Source organism: Manis javanica, chromosome 12, assembly GCF_040802235.1.
Source record: "Manis javanica isolate MJ-LG chromosome 12, MJ_LKY, whole genome shotgun sequence".
In the NCBI taxonomy this organism is placed as follows: Eukaryota; Metazoa; Chordata; class Mammalia; order Pholidota; family Manidae; genus Manis; species Manis javanica.
This window is the reverse complement of record NC_133167.1, coordinates 7,576,604-7,592,818: the sequence shown is the minus strand read 5'-3', so window position 1 is coordinate 7,592,818 and position 16,215 is coordinate 7,576,604. Positions and strand designations below refer to the sequence as shown.

At 44.7% G+C, this 16,215-nt stretch overlaps 1 protein-coding gene and 3 non-coding genes across 4 annotated transcripts; all 4 read right to left on the bottom strand.

Moving 5' to 3' along the window:
- Nucleotides 1–2,043: 2,043 nt before the first annotated feature.
- Nucleotides 2,044–10,841, bottom strand: NCL (nucleolin). Its single transcript, XM_017679749.3, has 14 exons — nucleotides 10,648–10,841; nucleotides 9,438–9,554; nucleotides 7,827–8,310; nucleotides 7,300–7,491; nucleotides 7,110–7,196; nucleotides 6,794–6,935; nucleotides 6,114–6,238; nucleotides 5,390–5,513; nucleotides 4,764–4,921; nucleotides 4,343–4,466; nucleotides 3,979–4,112; nucleotides 3,298–3,424; nucleotides 2,704–2,927; nucleotides 2,044–2,525 (listed from the first exon to the last, which is right to left on the bottom strand). The coding sequence occupies exons 1-14, from the start codon at nucleotides 10,663–10,665 to the stop codon at nucleotides 2,449–2,451; spliced, it is 2,133 nt and encodes a 710-aa protein (XP_017535238.3). The 5' UTR covers nucleotides 10,666–10,841; the 3' UTR covers nucleotides 2,044–2,448.
- On the bottom strand, nucleotides 3,107–3,243 carry LOC118968237 (small nucleolar RNA SNORA75). The gene has a single exon (XR_005055794.1). It is a non-coding gene; the product is annotated as a small nucleolar RNA SNORA75 (small nucleolar RNA).
- LOC118968231 (small nucleolar RNA SNORD20) lies at nucleotides 3,790–3,869 on the bottom strand. Its single transcript, XR_005055788.1, has one exon. It is a non-coding gene; the product is annotated as a small nucleolar RNA SNORD20 (small nucleolar RNA).
- On the bottom strand, nucleotides 7,005–7,072 carry LOC118968239 (small nucleolar RNA SNORD82). The gene has a single exon (XR_005055796.1). It is a non-coding gene; the product is annotated as a small nucleolar RNA SNORD82 (small nucleolar RNA).
- Nucleotides 10,842–16,215: the final 5,374 nt, after the last annotated feature.

Sequence of the window (16,215 nt, the reverse complement as noted above, 5' to 3'; positions counted from 1 at the left end):
TAAACTGAGGCAAGACTGACCACTGGACTTGCATTTGGTCACTGGCACCCTTAGTGAGCAGCGTGAGTGTGGAGACAGAAGCCACAATGCTCGGAGCAAAGGAATGGCAACCAGGAGTGTGGTCGTTCTATTTGCAATGAGGGGAAGAGACAACAGCTAGGCAGGGAAGTAGTGTCAGGGGACAGTATCTTTTGGGCTAAGAAAGCTTTGGCACTCTAAACACGACGGGGGCTAATGACACAAGGAGGTAATTAGTGGACCAAGGATAGATAAATGGGATAACTCTCAGAAACAGCACAGAACATTCTTTGACACAAACGGTATCCACTTTTCTGGGGATTCCTCAGCATATGTGCTGAGTGGCCTTTCTGCAGATTCCAAGCCCTATCACTTAAATCGAAGGGTGTTTGGAATTCAAGACCAGTGGCCTGAAATTTCAATCTCCAGGCTTCCACCTAGACATCTCCATCAGGCCTCCACATCCTTGTGGATGTGCTGCCACCTGCTGGAAGAATAACAGAAGTGGTGACAACCATTTGAAGAACTGCTTTTCTAAAATGGCTGCACACCTATCACACTAAATCAGAAACCAGACTGGAAACATGGTTTAGGATAAAGATGTTTGCACAACTTTGGTCCCTAAATGCAAGCCCCAGCTCTCCTCTCTGGCCCTGCAGAGTAACCACCCTCCATCCTCATCTTGCTTCCATAGGAAGTCAGCAGAATACCTCTGGTTTCAACACTCAGTAACAAGGCTACCTGGAATAGGACGAAAGGGCATCAGAACCCTCATTTTCTGTTCTTGTGTTGCCCCACAGCAGGTTTAGAGGAGCTGCAGTAAATGCCTGGCAGTTACTAAAGGAATCTGCAGGAGCAGGGTGGTTTCAAGTTCATACCCATTTCAATGCAGGTCCTACACTCTAGGAGCCAAGGACTCCTGCAATGGCGCTGCTGGCAGGCCATCAGGCACAGGACTCTGCTGTGCCCTCCAAGAGGGAAACCACCAGAATCATTTAAATCAAGCCATCAAAGCACTGAGTGAGCCACAGGCTGTTCCAGGTCTAAGCTAGAGGCAATCCTATTTCATGTTCCAGGGAGGTTAAACAGGTATTTTAAAGACTACTTAAACCCACAGCCCTGCCAGGAATCGAGCAAAGCTATCAGCACATGCACCCACTTCTTAAAGGCCACAGAGCCGCCCTTTGATGGGTCCCAAGAAACCCCAAATCCAATATCACAAGCCCCTTTTCAGAATCCAGTTTGGGACAGTATGATCTGCCCTCGATAATGTGTTCAGTCCTCTCTATTCACATATCCTTTCTTTTGGCTGCCTTTGATGTTTATTGAATGCTGCCAGTTTATCATCCTGATTTGGCACTTTCACCTGTCTGGTTCTAACAGGCAGTTAAGGGTCCACGGGCTTTTGGAATTAATTGCCTTCCTAGGCTTAAAAATCTCAGCTCTGCATGGTGCAGAGCACTGTTTATATGGCCTTTAACTTGTATTTGACGTAGAGATGGGGAACAGAGAATGCTTCATCCATCAGATAACAATGAATATACGCATAGTGCAAACCTAAACGCCTTTCTTGACAGTTCAACTGGAGGGTTCTGGTGCTGGAGGACTTACTAAATACCAGGTCCATCTACTATTTCAGGAGTTTCCTCCCCAGGTTCACAGCCCAAAAGCCTCCACTGGTCCATTCCACGAGCACCCATTCCATTAGTCACGGCCAATGACAGAAGCCATACCCTGTGCTTGTCTAGGGAGGCTGCCCCATGTGCTCCTGCACTTTTCCAAACATCGGATCCTCATGCCTGCTCCACGTGGGGGAAGCCACAGCAGGGTTCCAGCAAGGCTCTCTGGGCTGCATAAGCTGGTCACCTCACCAGCCACTTCACTGAAACTTGTGGCTGGGACACTTGACTAATGTATCAAGCATTGCCACTGGGTGGGGTGGACCTGGAGCAGATCTGGCTCTGCCTTTGCTGTCACCTTCAGTGACATTCCAGGAGAAACACACTAGAAGTACAAGTCTGGCACCAGAGTTTAGGACTTTTAATTTGTCCCAAAGTTGCTGAAGCAAAAATCATAGTAAAACAGTCTGCTTTCCTTTACACCCCCCAACGCAAAAAACAAAAACAACAAAAACTATTTGTAGGAAAAAAATGGTTTTGTACATGGGAAGAAACAATATAAATTCAAAACTTACAGATAAGGGTTAGCTCTATCACTCATCTCTTTAAAAAGTTTATATGAATATCCAGTCAAAACCAACAGGGTTAACTCCCTTGAAATGTCATCTACACAAATTTCCAAGTAGACCACAGGGCTGTATACTGTCTTGGAATGTCCTCAGAAGGCTCTGTCATTCATCAGGTAACAGAGTAAAAACCCCAGAGTCCTTTCTTTCAAATGGAAGAGGGAAAGACAGAGGGACAGAAGGAACTATTCAAACTTCGTCTTCTTTCCTTGTGGCTTGTGGTCTCCTCCTCCTCCTCTGCCTCCTCTGAAGCCTCCTCGCCCTGCAACGAGAAGACATCACTGAAGAACGGGCACAGGGGTGCCAGGAGTCCTGCCCCCATCACTAAGACAACTTGGGGACTAAATGTGGGAACCTTTCTTCAGCTTGGACAGGTTCTGAAGTGCACGTGCCACGTGGTGTCCACTGCAGATGCTCAAGTAGCCCCTCATCCTCCTTACCTCCAAAGCCTCCCCGGCCTCTGCCACCAAATCCGCCTCTTCCTCCCCTGCCACCACCTCGTCCTCCAAAGCCGCCTCTGCCTCCACCACGGCCCCCGAAGCCACCTTCGCCCTTGGGCTTGGCCCAGTCCAAGGTAACTTTGTTTCCATCAATTTCACCATCTTCCATGGCCTCCTTGGCGGCTTTGGCATCTTCCTCACTGTTGAAGTCTACAAAACCAAACCTGAAATACCAAATGACACTGTCCACTATAAAGCAAACACACTGAACAAGAGCCAAAGTTAACCTCCCATTAGTCGTTTGACAGAAAGTAGCCTGGCTTCACTGAGAACAGGCCCAAGTGACAGTAGCTCCCTATGTAAAGTTGAAACTGGTTTTATATTTACAGACAGCTTCAACACCAGATGTCCCACAAAACAGCAGAATGTACCTCTGTGAAGACAGAAGGCAAAATAATGCTAGCTCTGTGAATTGTCTCTTCTTCTCGTGCGAATCCATAAACTGCCACTTATTGACAGAAAGGAGCTCATTGAGAAGACATGTCAGATGGGAGGTTTGTGCCCTATAGCCGCTGTACATTTTCTGCATCTTACCCTTTGGAGGACCCAGTCTCCCGGTCGGTGACTATTCTTGCACGAACAGAGCCATCAAATGACTCCTTCAATGTCTCCTCTGTGGTATCCTCAGACAGACCTTTGACAAACAAAGTTTTGGATGGCTCTGAGAAGAAAAATGAAAATTTGTACACATTACTTAAAGTCACAATGCATAATAACCAGGTACAAGCCTTGCCCTAACATGCAGTGTATGATCACTGGCCAAGAATGCTGAGCAGAAGCTAGCCTCTAACCTAAATCGTATGAGAAACGCAATTCAGCCCACTAGTGCTTTATTAAAAACAGCACCCATCAACCACCATCTCAAGTTTACATTGATCACCAGAGCATGGAAATCCTGTACCTTGGGATCTTTTATGGAAAGCAGAGCAGCATTTCAAACAAGTAAGAGAATAATCCTAAAGCAGGCAGCTACAATCACCATATAGGGCAGTAAACCATGGGCCAATTTTGCTGCTCAGAGAAAAGCTGGATCAGAACTTGACTATCTAGAGGAATTTTCTTGACATTTCATCAATTATTTCTCAGATAATCAATCATCATATCCAACACTGCTCACTCAGCAGCAACAGAAAAAAACACATTAAAAAAGAGTTCAAGCAGAGTATTAAGGAGGGCTATCCCCTAAACCACAACACTCAGGTAATAGCAACTTACGGCTTCTTGCATTAGGGGATCCTCTGGGTCCTTGCAACTCCAGCCTGATTGCTCTGCCCTCAATTTCCCTTTTATTACAGGAATTTAAAGCTTCTTTAGCATCCTCGAATGAAGCAAATTCTATAAATGCATACCTGAGAATGAAGTCAATACCTAGAGTAAATTACCAAGAACATGACTTCTCTATCGTATGATACCGAGCCTTTTACCTCAAGCAAGTATTTAAATGATGTTACCAATTTGTGTAGCTAAAATGATTCATCTTCTAATATGCAGGAACACATCATTTTACACTTTTTTTTAAGACCTGTGCGGGACAGTTTTATAGCCCATATATGACAACAAAAGATAGTAATCACTTTACCCTTTAGATTTGCCATTTTGGTTCTGGGGCACTTTGATAAAAGTTGCCTTCTCAAATACTTCCTGAAGAGTTTCTTCTGTTGCATTGTAGGAGAGGTTGCTTAAAACTAGAGTTTTTGATTCACCTACAAATGAAAAAATGTAAATGAAGACCCTGAAACAGCTTCAGTCACAGCTGTACCTTGTTTAAGAACATGTGTGCTTGGGCCTAGGGGGGAACAAGCTGACGATGCCTGTGGAACTCTAGTTGATTTGTCTACATTCTAATGTGAAGTCATTTCATATAGCTCTCACAAACTACTACAAATAGATGATTTGCTTATCTACAGCTACATCCAATCAACCAACTTAATAAAGTACAAAGATGCAAAGGATTTCCCTCCATCAATTCTGGACCTTGTAGGAAGCTTCTAAATTCTTACCACTCCAAGTGCTATTTTTTCCACCTCTGAAGTCTTGACTTTGACCCTTCTCTCCAGTATAGTAAAGGGAAATAGATCGCCCATCTATTTCTGTTCCTTGCTTTTCCTCCAAGGTTTTCTCTGCATCAGCTTCTGTCTTAAATTCGATATAAGCAAACCTACAATAGAGAAAAAAAGTTAACTTGTTTCTAAAAACCATATTCTTTAACACAAATATTTTAACCTCAGCAATGAGTGTTTCAGATGACTACATAAAAATATCCTGTTTTATACTGACTGAAATGTCTGAGGCTTCTGCCATCTTCCACTTTTCAATTAAAATTTCTCCCACTAGTTTGCCCAATACTTACAGAAAAACTGTTCATGGTAACCCCACCTCACTGCATAACTATTACTTAATAAAAAAAGCACTTATAACCCAGGCACACTTCACAGTTCTTTGTAACAGCCCATCTTTAAAAATCACTATGAATTAACTTATCTCCACCCTATAGATGAGAAATCAAAGTATAGGTTATAGGTTGTTCATTTGCCCCAAATGAAAACTGGATCATTTCTTTTACAGATCAAGCAAGTACATTAATCTTGTTAAAACTCGTAACATTCCGATAGATAATAAAACATACCCTTTACTCTTTCCATCCTTGCTGACTAATCTGATCTCCACAGCATCTTCAAACACTTCTTTTAATTCATCCTGAGTAACTTTGTAAGGCAGATTTTTAGCCAAAAGTGTTCTTGCATCTCGATCTAGGTTTAAAAAAAAAAAAGCTGGATGGCCTAAATGACCCCAATTCCTCAAACATCATCAAAAACTGACGAATGGAAAAATTGTTTTAGTAATTTGAAAGCATATGTATATACAAAGCACTCGGCTAGTATGGCGATGCAACAGTGCAAAAACAGCTGCCATGAAAACTGAAGTCACACTGAGTTGGGATACTTAGAGTTCAACCTAGAATAGGTGCTCAGTATTTTTCAATTAAATACAAAAATCATGAACACACTTTGAAGCATTAAGTATATAGAGAAAAGGTGACGATACAACAAGAGTTATAGTGATCCAATCTACTTTCATTAAGGAAAGGCCTACTCTGTATTAACCGTTCTTTTTTTTTTTTTGAGGATGTCTACCTCTGCTTGCCTGACCCAAGAATTTTTGACACCAGCAAGCAGTGCCAGGCCCTGTAAACCTTTAACATTCTAACCCACTTACTACTCACAACATTAGGGAGAAACCAAGGGAAAAAGAAACTACCTTGGCTGACTACTCAAGTCCACTTTAACCCAGGTACAGAACCATTAGCAAGCTGCTTATCAGTACTGCAAATTACCTGAGGCCTTACTCACCTTTCTTACTGTCTTTCCCCTTTGGTTTCTCTAGTTTAATTTCATTGCCGAAGACTTTTAAACCAGTAAGTTCCAAAGCCTTTTCCAGGTCTTCAGCAGATTCAAAATCCACATAGCCAAACTTCCTTTAAGACGAAGGTAAAAGCACAGGTGAAAAGTTGGCCAAGTAACATGCATTCTGGTTGAGCGGTTAACAGTCTGGGAGCGCAAAAGAGGATTAAGTAAAAAAGCACCTACAGTATTAACATAAGTCAAGGCTCCAAGTAGGGACGACCAGATTCAAGTTCACCCTTTGAGGTCTTTGTTAGCTTCACTGCTCTTAACAACTAATAATAGCTAACAAAAGAACCTGTTTAAGCACTAAGGAGAATCCTGTCTGGTTAAAAGCTTTTACCATTATGGCTATTCAGACCTAATGACTAGATATTTCTAATAGAAACATCAAATACCTTTTTAAGTCTTTAAAATTTTTGGGCCATATCAAAAGTTAAGGAAGATTATGGAAACTTCAAATTTTGGGGGTTTTACAATTTGATAATGACTTAATTCATTAAACTCTAGTCTTTGAAAGCATTTACAAACTCCCATTTAAGCTCTAAAAAAAAGGGGGGAGGGAAAACGCATGAGTGGACCCAGGAGTAATGCAGCAGCAGCACCATGGCCAACTCCCCCATACTTACCTGGACACACCAATTCTGACATCCACAACAGCAAGATCATTTTTAGCAAAAAGGTCACTGATACCCGTTTTTAATTCAGGAGCAGACTTGCTGAAGTTCAGGTTTCCAACAAAAAGATTGAAAGATGTAGTTGGCTCTGTGGCTGTACAAAAACATGAATGCACATTGGTCTATAAAATAAACCTAATTTCCAACAGAATTTCTACATGCAGCACATCAGTACACTGTGTGACATCAGGGCTCAGCATTAAGTCCCTTCGTTTGCTCATCACTTGTGCTACCGGGCACCATACCCCAGTCCCAATCCCACTGTCACCTTCCACTTTCTGTTTCTTCGCTTCAGGGGCTGCTTTCTGTTTGGCCATTTCTTTCTTTCTTTTTCCAGGTGCTTCTTTGACAGGTTCTGGATAAGATTTCAAACAATCTGTCACACATGAGTAGCCACACATATTCACGTGCCTCCTTTAAACAAAACTCAAGTCAATGCACTTCAGAATCTAAATTACCTTCCTCCTCTTCTTCCTCCTCCTCCTCCTCCTCATCATCATCTTCATCATCGTCCTCCTCCTCATCGTCCTCCTCATCCTCATCGTCGTCATCTTCATCCTCAGCTGTGCTCTTGGCCTTCACAGTAACTGCTTTTGCAGGTGGTTTCTTCCCTTTGGCTGGTGTCATATCCATAGCTTCTTCTTCAGAGTCTAGAAGAGAAGCCACAAAATCCAAAAATGAAGGGAACTATAACCCTGTCAATGCCACTGTGTTGAGTAGCTATGCCAAGAACAGACCACTTGAAGCAAAATTCTGCGTCACAAAAAATATTCCACATAATGCCACTCTAAGTATTTTCTCAGCGGCAGGCAAACGTTCATGGATATTAAGTCTAGTGTGCCACAAACGGTCCAGAAAATCCCCAGAAGGACATTAAGCTAAGCCCATGTGGTCATGGAAGGAATGCTACGCACCGCTCCCAAAACCTCACCCCAACACACCTCACATAAAGAAGAGCCCAAGAACGACAAAGCACGTGCATTACCATCCTCCTCATCGTCGTCGTCGTCATCCTCCTCTTCGTCGTCGTCATCCTCGTCCTCATCATCCTCCTCATCATCGGAGGCAGGGGCGGCAGCTGCAGCTTTGATAACTACTGGCTCAAATTCGTCCTCATCTTCATCCTCATCTTCATCCTCCTCTTCACTGTCATCATCATCTTCCTCATCACTGTCTTCCTTCTTGGCATTCTTACCATTCTTTGCCCCCTTGGCTGGTGTAGCTACTCCCTTCTTACCGGGAGTTGCTACCAATGCTTTGGCTGGTGTGGCTCCCTTCTTGCCAGGTGTTGCTACTGCTTTGGCTGGCATAGCGGTCTTCTTGGCTGGTGCAGGGGCTGCCTTTTTGCCAGGGGTAACGATTGCCTTCTTGGCTGGTGTGGGAACTGCAACCTTTTTTGTTGGAGAAACCATCACCTTCTTTGCTGGAGTTGTGGTAGCTTTCTTGCCTTTTTTCTGCGGGATGATAACCTCAAAGATAATGAAAAAAAAAAAGACCTAAGTCTGTCTGCAAACCCCAAAAGAGAGCCTTGATCCCATGAATGAGTACGAAATTCGGGCACTGGTTCTGGCTCAAGACCACATGCACTAAATATGCTAGCCATCTTAAACTGCAGTCATGTCACATGTCCTCTTGCTTACCCATGAAATCTGCCCTCAAATATGTAAGCATAGGAACCCCTCAGCAATTCAAATACCCCCGAATTCCTGCACCTCGTATTTTAAAGTAGGACACCCTTACACGGACCCTGAAGATAGACTGGATACCACCTGCCACTGTGAAGCCTTATACAAGGTTTTAAATCTTAAGCCTCCGCCTTTTATTTCCTTATCTGATAATGGTTAACTGCACCACCCTTATATACTGTTTTGAAGGATTATGGGTTGATATATGTACTGCCTTCAAGTCTTGTACATAGAAAGCTCTATGTGGTGACTTATTAAATCACACAGGGCTCTTACAGTGGGTGGTAGAATAAAGTCCACTGAAAATTATTCATTCTTAGGACCAGGGATAAAATGATCAAATAGGCAAGACTGTCAATCTATGCAAAATTAATACAAAGCAGACTGGGTATGTTGGCTTAATAAAAAACATCATTATCTACATTTAAGTCATGCTCAAAGCCACTGTCAACATTAACACAAAAGGAGGTGGCAAACCTCAATCCACACCTAAAGTCACCAATAACAGAATCACAAAGCTCATATACAATGAACAATCCAGCTTGGAGGCTGGGAAACGAATGTGGTGATGCTAACTTCAGATGCTAATATGCTCAGATCTGCCACTTACTGGACAGCTAAACTGCCCAGGCTGTTTCCTCACGCAGGATTTGGGGCTAACATGCCGAAACTGGAAAAAACGTAATGATTCAACACAACATAACACACCAGGACCTGAAGACGGCACGTGAAAACTCGAGTTTTCTCTGCAACTCACTCAAAATACTCACCTTTTCCGGTATTGCCAACGAAGAGCTCTTTAAACACTTAACCATTAGAACAGGTCATATATCTTATCTTTGCCAGCATTTTCAGATACCCAATACCACCTATTTTAACTCTTAGTTCTGCGTTAAGCTGTGTATAATTACCTCTTCTCCACTGCTCTCATCTTCTTCTTCTTCTGACATTTCTTCATCTTCACTATCTTCTTCTACCTCCTTTGGAGGAGGAGCCATTTTCTTGGGGTCACCTTGATTTTTACCAGCCTAAAATAAGATACTTATTAGCACATTACACCTCCAACATTCCAGATCATTCATATTTGCCATTATTCTTTACGGTAGAGTCATTTTCCTTAGAATACACTTTTCATCCCACGTATCTTTTGTCGGGTTTACAAAACACCCTGGGATGAAAAGGAATTTGAAGGAAAAAAATCTTTTCCCTTTTGATTCGTTAAACAGAACGGTTTTTTTCAGCTTTACATCCAGAGCCAATAACTGCATCACGCTCGATTTTTTACTTCTCACTAGCTTACAAGTGGACAATTTTAACGGTCCCAACAATCCACAGCCCTTCATTAGGGGTAAAAGTACCTTTAAGAAGCTTTTGGTAAATTATGGCACCTTACTCTGCTACTCCCGTCCGAATTCAAATTCAGGTGATAATCTTTAATAAGACAACCACTGAAAAAAATTTTTTTTAAATAAACACACACCTTATCACCATCTCTGGTCTCGTTTTTTCTACCCATGGAAACCACTCCTCCCCTTCCAGACCTCGCGGAGCCACGTGGGGGTACCTAGCGGTCCACCACGTGCGCGAGCGAAGCTAAGAAAGCACGAGGCCGGGCCTCCTGCCGAAACGCACCTCGTATCTGCCCGCCTGGCCGGAAGAGAGAGTAGTAGGCCGCCGAGCCTCAGACTAAAGCCACCCCGCCGCTGCCCGCCTCACGGCCCGGTCCCCTCTGGAGGCCAGGACTCACCAGCCGCGGGGCTCACGTGGCGGGCCGTGCGCCGCGGCACATGCGTCAGGAGGCGGGGCCCTACCCGTGCGCGTCGCAGGAGTTTTACCTCACTCTCCACCCCGAGGCCTAGGCCCCCTCCCCGCGATCTGGCCCTCCTTACTCTTTCCCCGCCACGCGAGCCCTCCGCAGCACCTGCCGAAGCTCTTCACCTCGCCACCACGTAGCAAAGCACCGCGAGACCTCCCCCCCTCACCAATCGCGCGAGACTTCCCGCAGCATGGCGCCCTCGAACGCGCCCGGGACGGCGCGCGGGCCCTCCTCGCGGCGCCGCGCGCGCGCTCCTCGCAAAGCAGGCCTCAAACGTCCGTGCTTGCGCAGGCAAGGTTTCTTACTTTTGCGAGCTTCACCATGATGGCGGCTTGTGAGGGCGGAGTGTGTGGCGGCCGAGTGGCGCAGATGAGCCCAAGGGAACCGAAGCAACGTCGATGGCGACCGCCGATACTGAGGACCTCGGAGCGGGTACGCTTGGCTACCAGCTAGAGCTCGAGACTGAGGCGAAAGACTGAGCCTGCCCAGTAATCGCCTCTGGAAAGGCGACGATGACACCCTCGTGACTCTATCTCGACCAACCAGAGTTTGCGCCTATCGATTGAGCCAATAGCGAGCCTCTACCAAGAATGGCGCGGGGCGGGGCGCAGCTGGAGTGGGAGGGCTGAGGCGGAAAGAGGAGGGGGAGGGGATTCGATGGCGGCGCCCTGGAGGCTGGACTAGCTTTGTGCAAGGCCAGCGCTGATTGGTCCGTGTCCTCGCGGTTCCTGAAGTGCCCCTCCGCGGTCCGCACTCGCGGCGCCTGCGCCGTGGGACGGACATTTTTTTGGCGCGCGCGTACCGCTTCTCGGGCGGTGGGTGCAGGCGGTTTGGGACACTCAAACTTTACGAGTCCTATGGACTCGAGCGGCTCCACGCACGGCCTCGGCCCTCACTCTACAGTGAACCACTCAACGACCGTGGAAGTAGCCCTTCGATCCTGCTTCCCTGCTTAGGAGCCCAAGAACCCGTAAATTCAGGGACCACAAGGTTCACAAGGCCCGCGTCGGTGGCCCACCTCAGCTCCCGAGCCCACCAACTAATCGGGGGCCACACAATTCCCCCGTCTGCCGGTGATTCTCTCCCGGGTCACGCGCCCAAAGCTGCCTCCTGCGTGGTGATAATAAAGATAGTTGCGTGCACTTGTGAGATGCACTGTGAGTAATGCACAAACATCACATTTAATCTCAAGTAACATGTGCTAGGTTATCTCCCAGTGGGAACAGGCATGGAGAGTTGTAACGAGTAAGGAGACAGGTCGATCAGAGTCGGTCCTATGACTACTCAAAGTCCCCTTTTTGATTGGGGACTAAAACACATTAAAATGTGGTTTGAAGTCAGGTCAAAAGAGTCTAAGGAAAGGTCCCCTCTGGTACAGGAGATTTTTTGTATTATGTTTTTGCCAATTATTCAGATGGATCACTGGGCAAACCTTACTGGGTGCCAAGTTTAACGAAGAGCACTTCAGTTTAGAACCTGCCTAATATCCTGGGCATATGGTACCTAAATGTTTCTACAAAACCAGGAGACTTTCGGCTATAACAGTATTTCCCCAACTGAACTGATGTTCAGAATGACCTCTGGAAATTCTAATTAAAGACATCTGGGTTGGGGCTCAGGATTTTGTATTTTAACAAGGGCCCATGAGGATTCTTGTGAGCACTTAAGTTACTCTGCGATTCTTACTAGAACACTCCTGGGGCTGAGTGTATAGAAAACCCACAACTACTCACCAGGGTTCTCTGATCAGGCAAGAGGCTGGGGACAATTCTGTGGTCTGTACCCTGCTTTCTGGTCATCTGGAGAACCTCTTTAGAGGTTCATGTTTTAAACTCTGGGATGGGGGCCAAGGAGACACTGGGTGACAGGCGACAGAAAAAACATCATGAGCCAAGTCATGGTGGGATTAAGACCCCTGGTATTTCCAAGCAGTTTGGCAAACTTAGGCTTTCTTGGGATGAGGCTGCAGGGATGAGCAGTGGGCATGATGGGAGTGACAGGGATGAATTCTAGAACTACTGGCATAGTGGCTCCTTGTTATTCAGATCTCAGTTCATATCACCTCTTAAGAGGCCTTCTCCCAGTATAGCACAGAGAAGACAAGTAATGACTCTGTAGCATCTTACTATGCTGATGGACAGTGATTGCAATGGGGTGGTGGGGTCGGGGGGTACTTGATAATATGGGTGAATATTGAAACCACGATGTTGCTCATGTGAAACCTTCATAATAAGATTGTATCCCAGGGATACAATAGAAAACAAAGTCTGCATTCTCATGGCTGGGAGGGAGCAGACAGACAAGAAACAGTCCAGAAAAATGCCAGATAGTGAAAACTACATTAAGGGCACTCAATTAAAGTGATGTGATAGGAAGTCTCTGGTGGCACTTCTCACTGGACAGGTGGGGAATGCCTTTCTTTTTTAAATTAAGGTATCATTGATATACAATCTTATTATGAAGGTTTCACATGACCAACATCGTTGCTTGACACAAGAAGTGGTGGAAATTATTAAGTGAAGCATGAAGCATTTAGGTAAAAGAAGAAATGGGGAGGCAAAACTGGATAGCTAGATGTAAGAGAATGAAACTGGATCACTGTCTAACTCCACACACAAAAGTAAACTCGAAATGGATCAAAGACCTGAATGTAAGTCATGAAACCATTAAACTCTTAGAAGAAAACATAGGCATAACTCTCTTGAATATAAACATGAGCAACTTTTTCATGAACATATCTCCCTGGTAAGAGAAACAAAAGCAAAAATGAACAAGTGGGACTGTATCAAACTAAAAAGCTTCTGTACAGCAAAGGACACCATCAGAACAAAAAGGCATCCTACAGTATGGGAGAATATATTTATATTCATAAATATTCAGCGGCAGTGCTGGGTGCAGGATCCCCTTGTAGGAGGCACTCCTGGGAGGCGTGATGGCCCTACCCATGCACCTGGAGGAGGAAAGTGATAATTCTTATAACCTATGAGGAGGGAGCAGGTGGAAGGACAATTGAAAAGTGAGAAAAGAAACAAGAGGACAAGATTTAGTGAGGAAGGATTCTTGGGGGCCACCCCTTGGTCCAGACCAATTTAAGAGTAAGGTAAGAGTGCTTGTGTCACACACAGTAAGTGTAAGCCGGATCATAGCAGGCTGGCAGGCAGGTGGGGTGGTAGGAGGGGGGCAGGGGTGCGGTGCTCGCTGTCAGCCTGGCTCAGTAAGTACCTCCTAAGTGCACAGACACCGCCTGGTACATAAAAGATGCTCAGTAATATCCACTCAATGAATGGAGGGTGGGCATGAGAATCACAGTAATTCCTATTTGCTGGATTCTTTTGGAAGACGAGGAGGCTGTTTTCTAAAAGGAAAGGTAAAGAAGAAGGGGTGGGAGTTTACTGAACATCAAGTGGCCGGATAAAACGATGGGACACTTTCTTCAATTCCAAAGGGTTGAATTAAAAGGTGTGTAAGGAAATGTAAATCGGTGCAGCCACTATGTAGACTAGGGAGGTTCCACAAAAAATCAGAAATAGAACCACCATATGATCCAACAATCCCTCTTTTGGGTATATCCAATGGAAATGAAAACAAGACATCAAAAAATATCTGCCCTCCCATGTTTATTGCAGCATTATTTACAATAGCCAAGCTCTGGAAACAGCCTAAGTGTCCATCCATATGAGTGGACAAAGAAGATGTGTGTATGTATACAATGGAATGTTACTCAGCTGTGAAAAAGAAGAACATCCTGCCATTTGCAATAACGTGGACGGAACTTGAGGCATTATGCTAAGTGAAATACACCAGACAAAAACACATACTGCATGGTATGCCTTATATGTAGAATCTTAAAAAAAAAAAATCAAAATGCATACAAGAGTAGAAAAGTGGTTGCCAGGGGCTGGGTTTGGGGGAAATAGGGAGAGGTTGGTAAAAGGGTACAAACTTCCAGTGATAAGCTAAATAAGGTCTGAGAATTTAATATATAACAGGATGACTAGAGTTAATATTTATATTATTAATATAAACATAATGGATATACACATTAATATATCATATGTAATAATGTATTATATAATTGAAATTGCCAAGAAAGTAAAACTTAAATGTTCTTACCAAAAAAAATGATAAATATGTGAGGTGATGGGTGTGTGGATTAACTAGTTGAGGGAATCCTTTCACAACGTATATGGATAGCAAATCGCCATGATGTACAGTTTAAATGTCTTACAATTTTATATGTAAATTATATCTCAAAGCTGAAATTAAAAAAAAAAAACAGAGCATCTAAAAATAAATAAAAAATGAAAGGTAAGTAAGCACCTGATGAAGCAAATTGCCTACAGCCAGAACAAGGGAAGAACAGATTCTTTCTTTGAATGAAATGATGCCCTTCAGAGTGAATCAAAATGCACTGGACCTTGAATGAGTGGAAATCGTCAAATCCGAACCTGCGCCTGCATACCATGGGGGCGGACGAACATCAAATAGTGCCTTTTCACTACGTGACTCTCTGCCTCTGTGTTTTTCATCTATTAAATGAAGGCAGGAAATCTTGTTCCCTGTTCCAAGGGCATGCCTAAGTACTAAGAATAAGGCAAAAAGGATCTGATCCACACCAGCAAGGGTTCTAAATCTGAGATTCTGGAAGGAAATGGGCAGCTACCCAAATGTCCAGAAACTTAAGAACTCCAGCTTTATTCTCTGGCCACTAGGGTCCCCCATTCCGAACCTGTAATGAGCACCACAGGACCTGTGCGGGGCAAATTGATGCAGTCGTAGGAGCTTTGTTTCCAATGCTGCCTTTTGGGGATCTTTTTTTAGTTTCTAAAAATGAATTCTTTTATTTGTTAAATTGCAAAGCACACACATGGTACAAAGTTCAAAAAGGTACACAGTAAATTGACTCCTCCCTCCCAGTCCTACAGGCACCTTGTCCCAGGACAGGGCCAGCAGCACTCACTTGTGTATCCTTCCAGATTCAGTCAATGCATTTACAAATAAATAGCAGGTGTATTTACTGTATTTAATATAATGCAGTCATACTATATATACTGCTCTAAACTTGCCTTTTTTCTTCTATTCGCTAGATTTATCTCATAACTCATTCCACACCAGTGCACACAGAGGGGACTTGTTCCATCTAATAGGTACATAGCGTTCCTCCTGCAGAAGGGTCATTTATTTAACCAGTCCCCATTGCTGAACAGTTAGGATTGTTTCCTATGTTTTGCTATTATAAGCTACCTTAGTAAATAACCTTTTTACATACTTTATTTTGCACATTATATGTGTAGAATACTAAAGTGTAGAACAACAGGGTCAAGGGCATGGCCTTTCACATTTGGGGAGATGCTCTCCCAAGTGCTGCTTTGTTTGGGGTTTTGGGGGCAGTTCCAGTAGAGGGTGATCCCACCTGCCCTGGCCTGCTGGGGCTTCCTGCTGTCCCCAGATCCAGAGCTGAGAGACAGCTCTGTACACTCAGGCGGAGCAGGGATCGTGTGGCAGGGAGATGTGAGGCCACCACATCCACTGGAGGCATCGCTCTAATTCTTTTCCCTGAGTTTTCACAAGGGGCGGGGGGTCTGACCAGCTTTTGACCATCCAGAGCCTCAGGGGCACTGCCTTGAGCAACCACTGGCTGCCTCTTCTAGCCACTGCCTGGCAGCCTTGCTGCCATGGCCTGGCCAGCCCTACTACCCAAGGCACTTGTCTGCACTGAGGTGCCCACTGTGGCACCTCAGACCACATGAGCACTTCTGGGCCCTAAGACCCAGCTGGTCACCGTGGGTCTCACATTAGTGTGAGGGTCCAACAGCCCACTGCAAGAATTCTGCAGACCCTCAGAAGGGTTAACTCCAGTTCCCAAAGCCAGT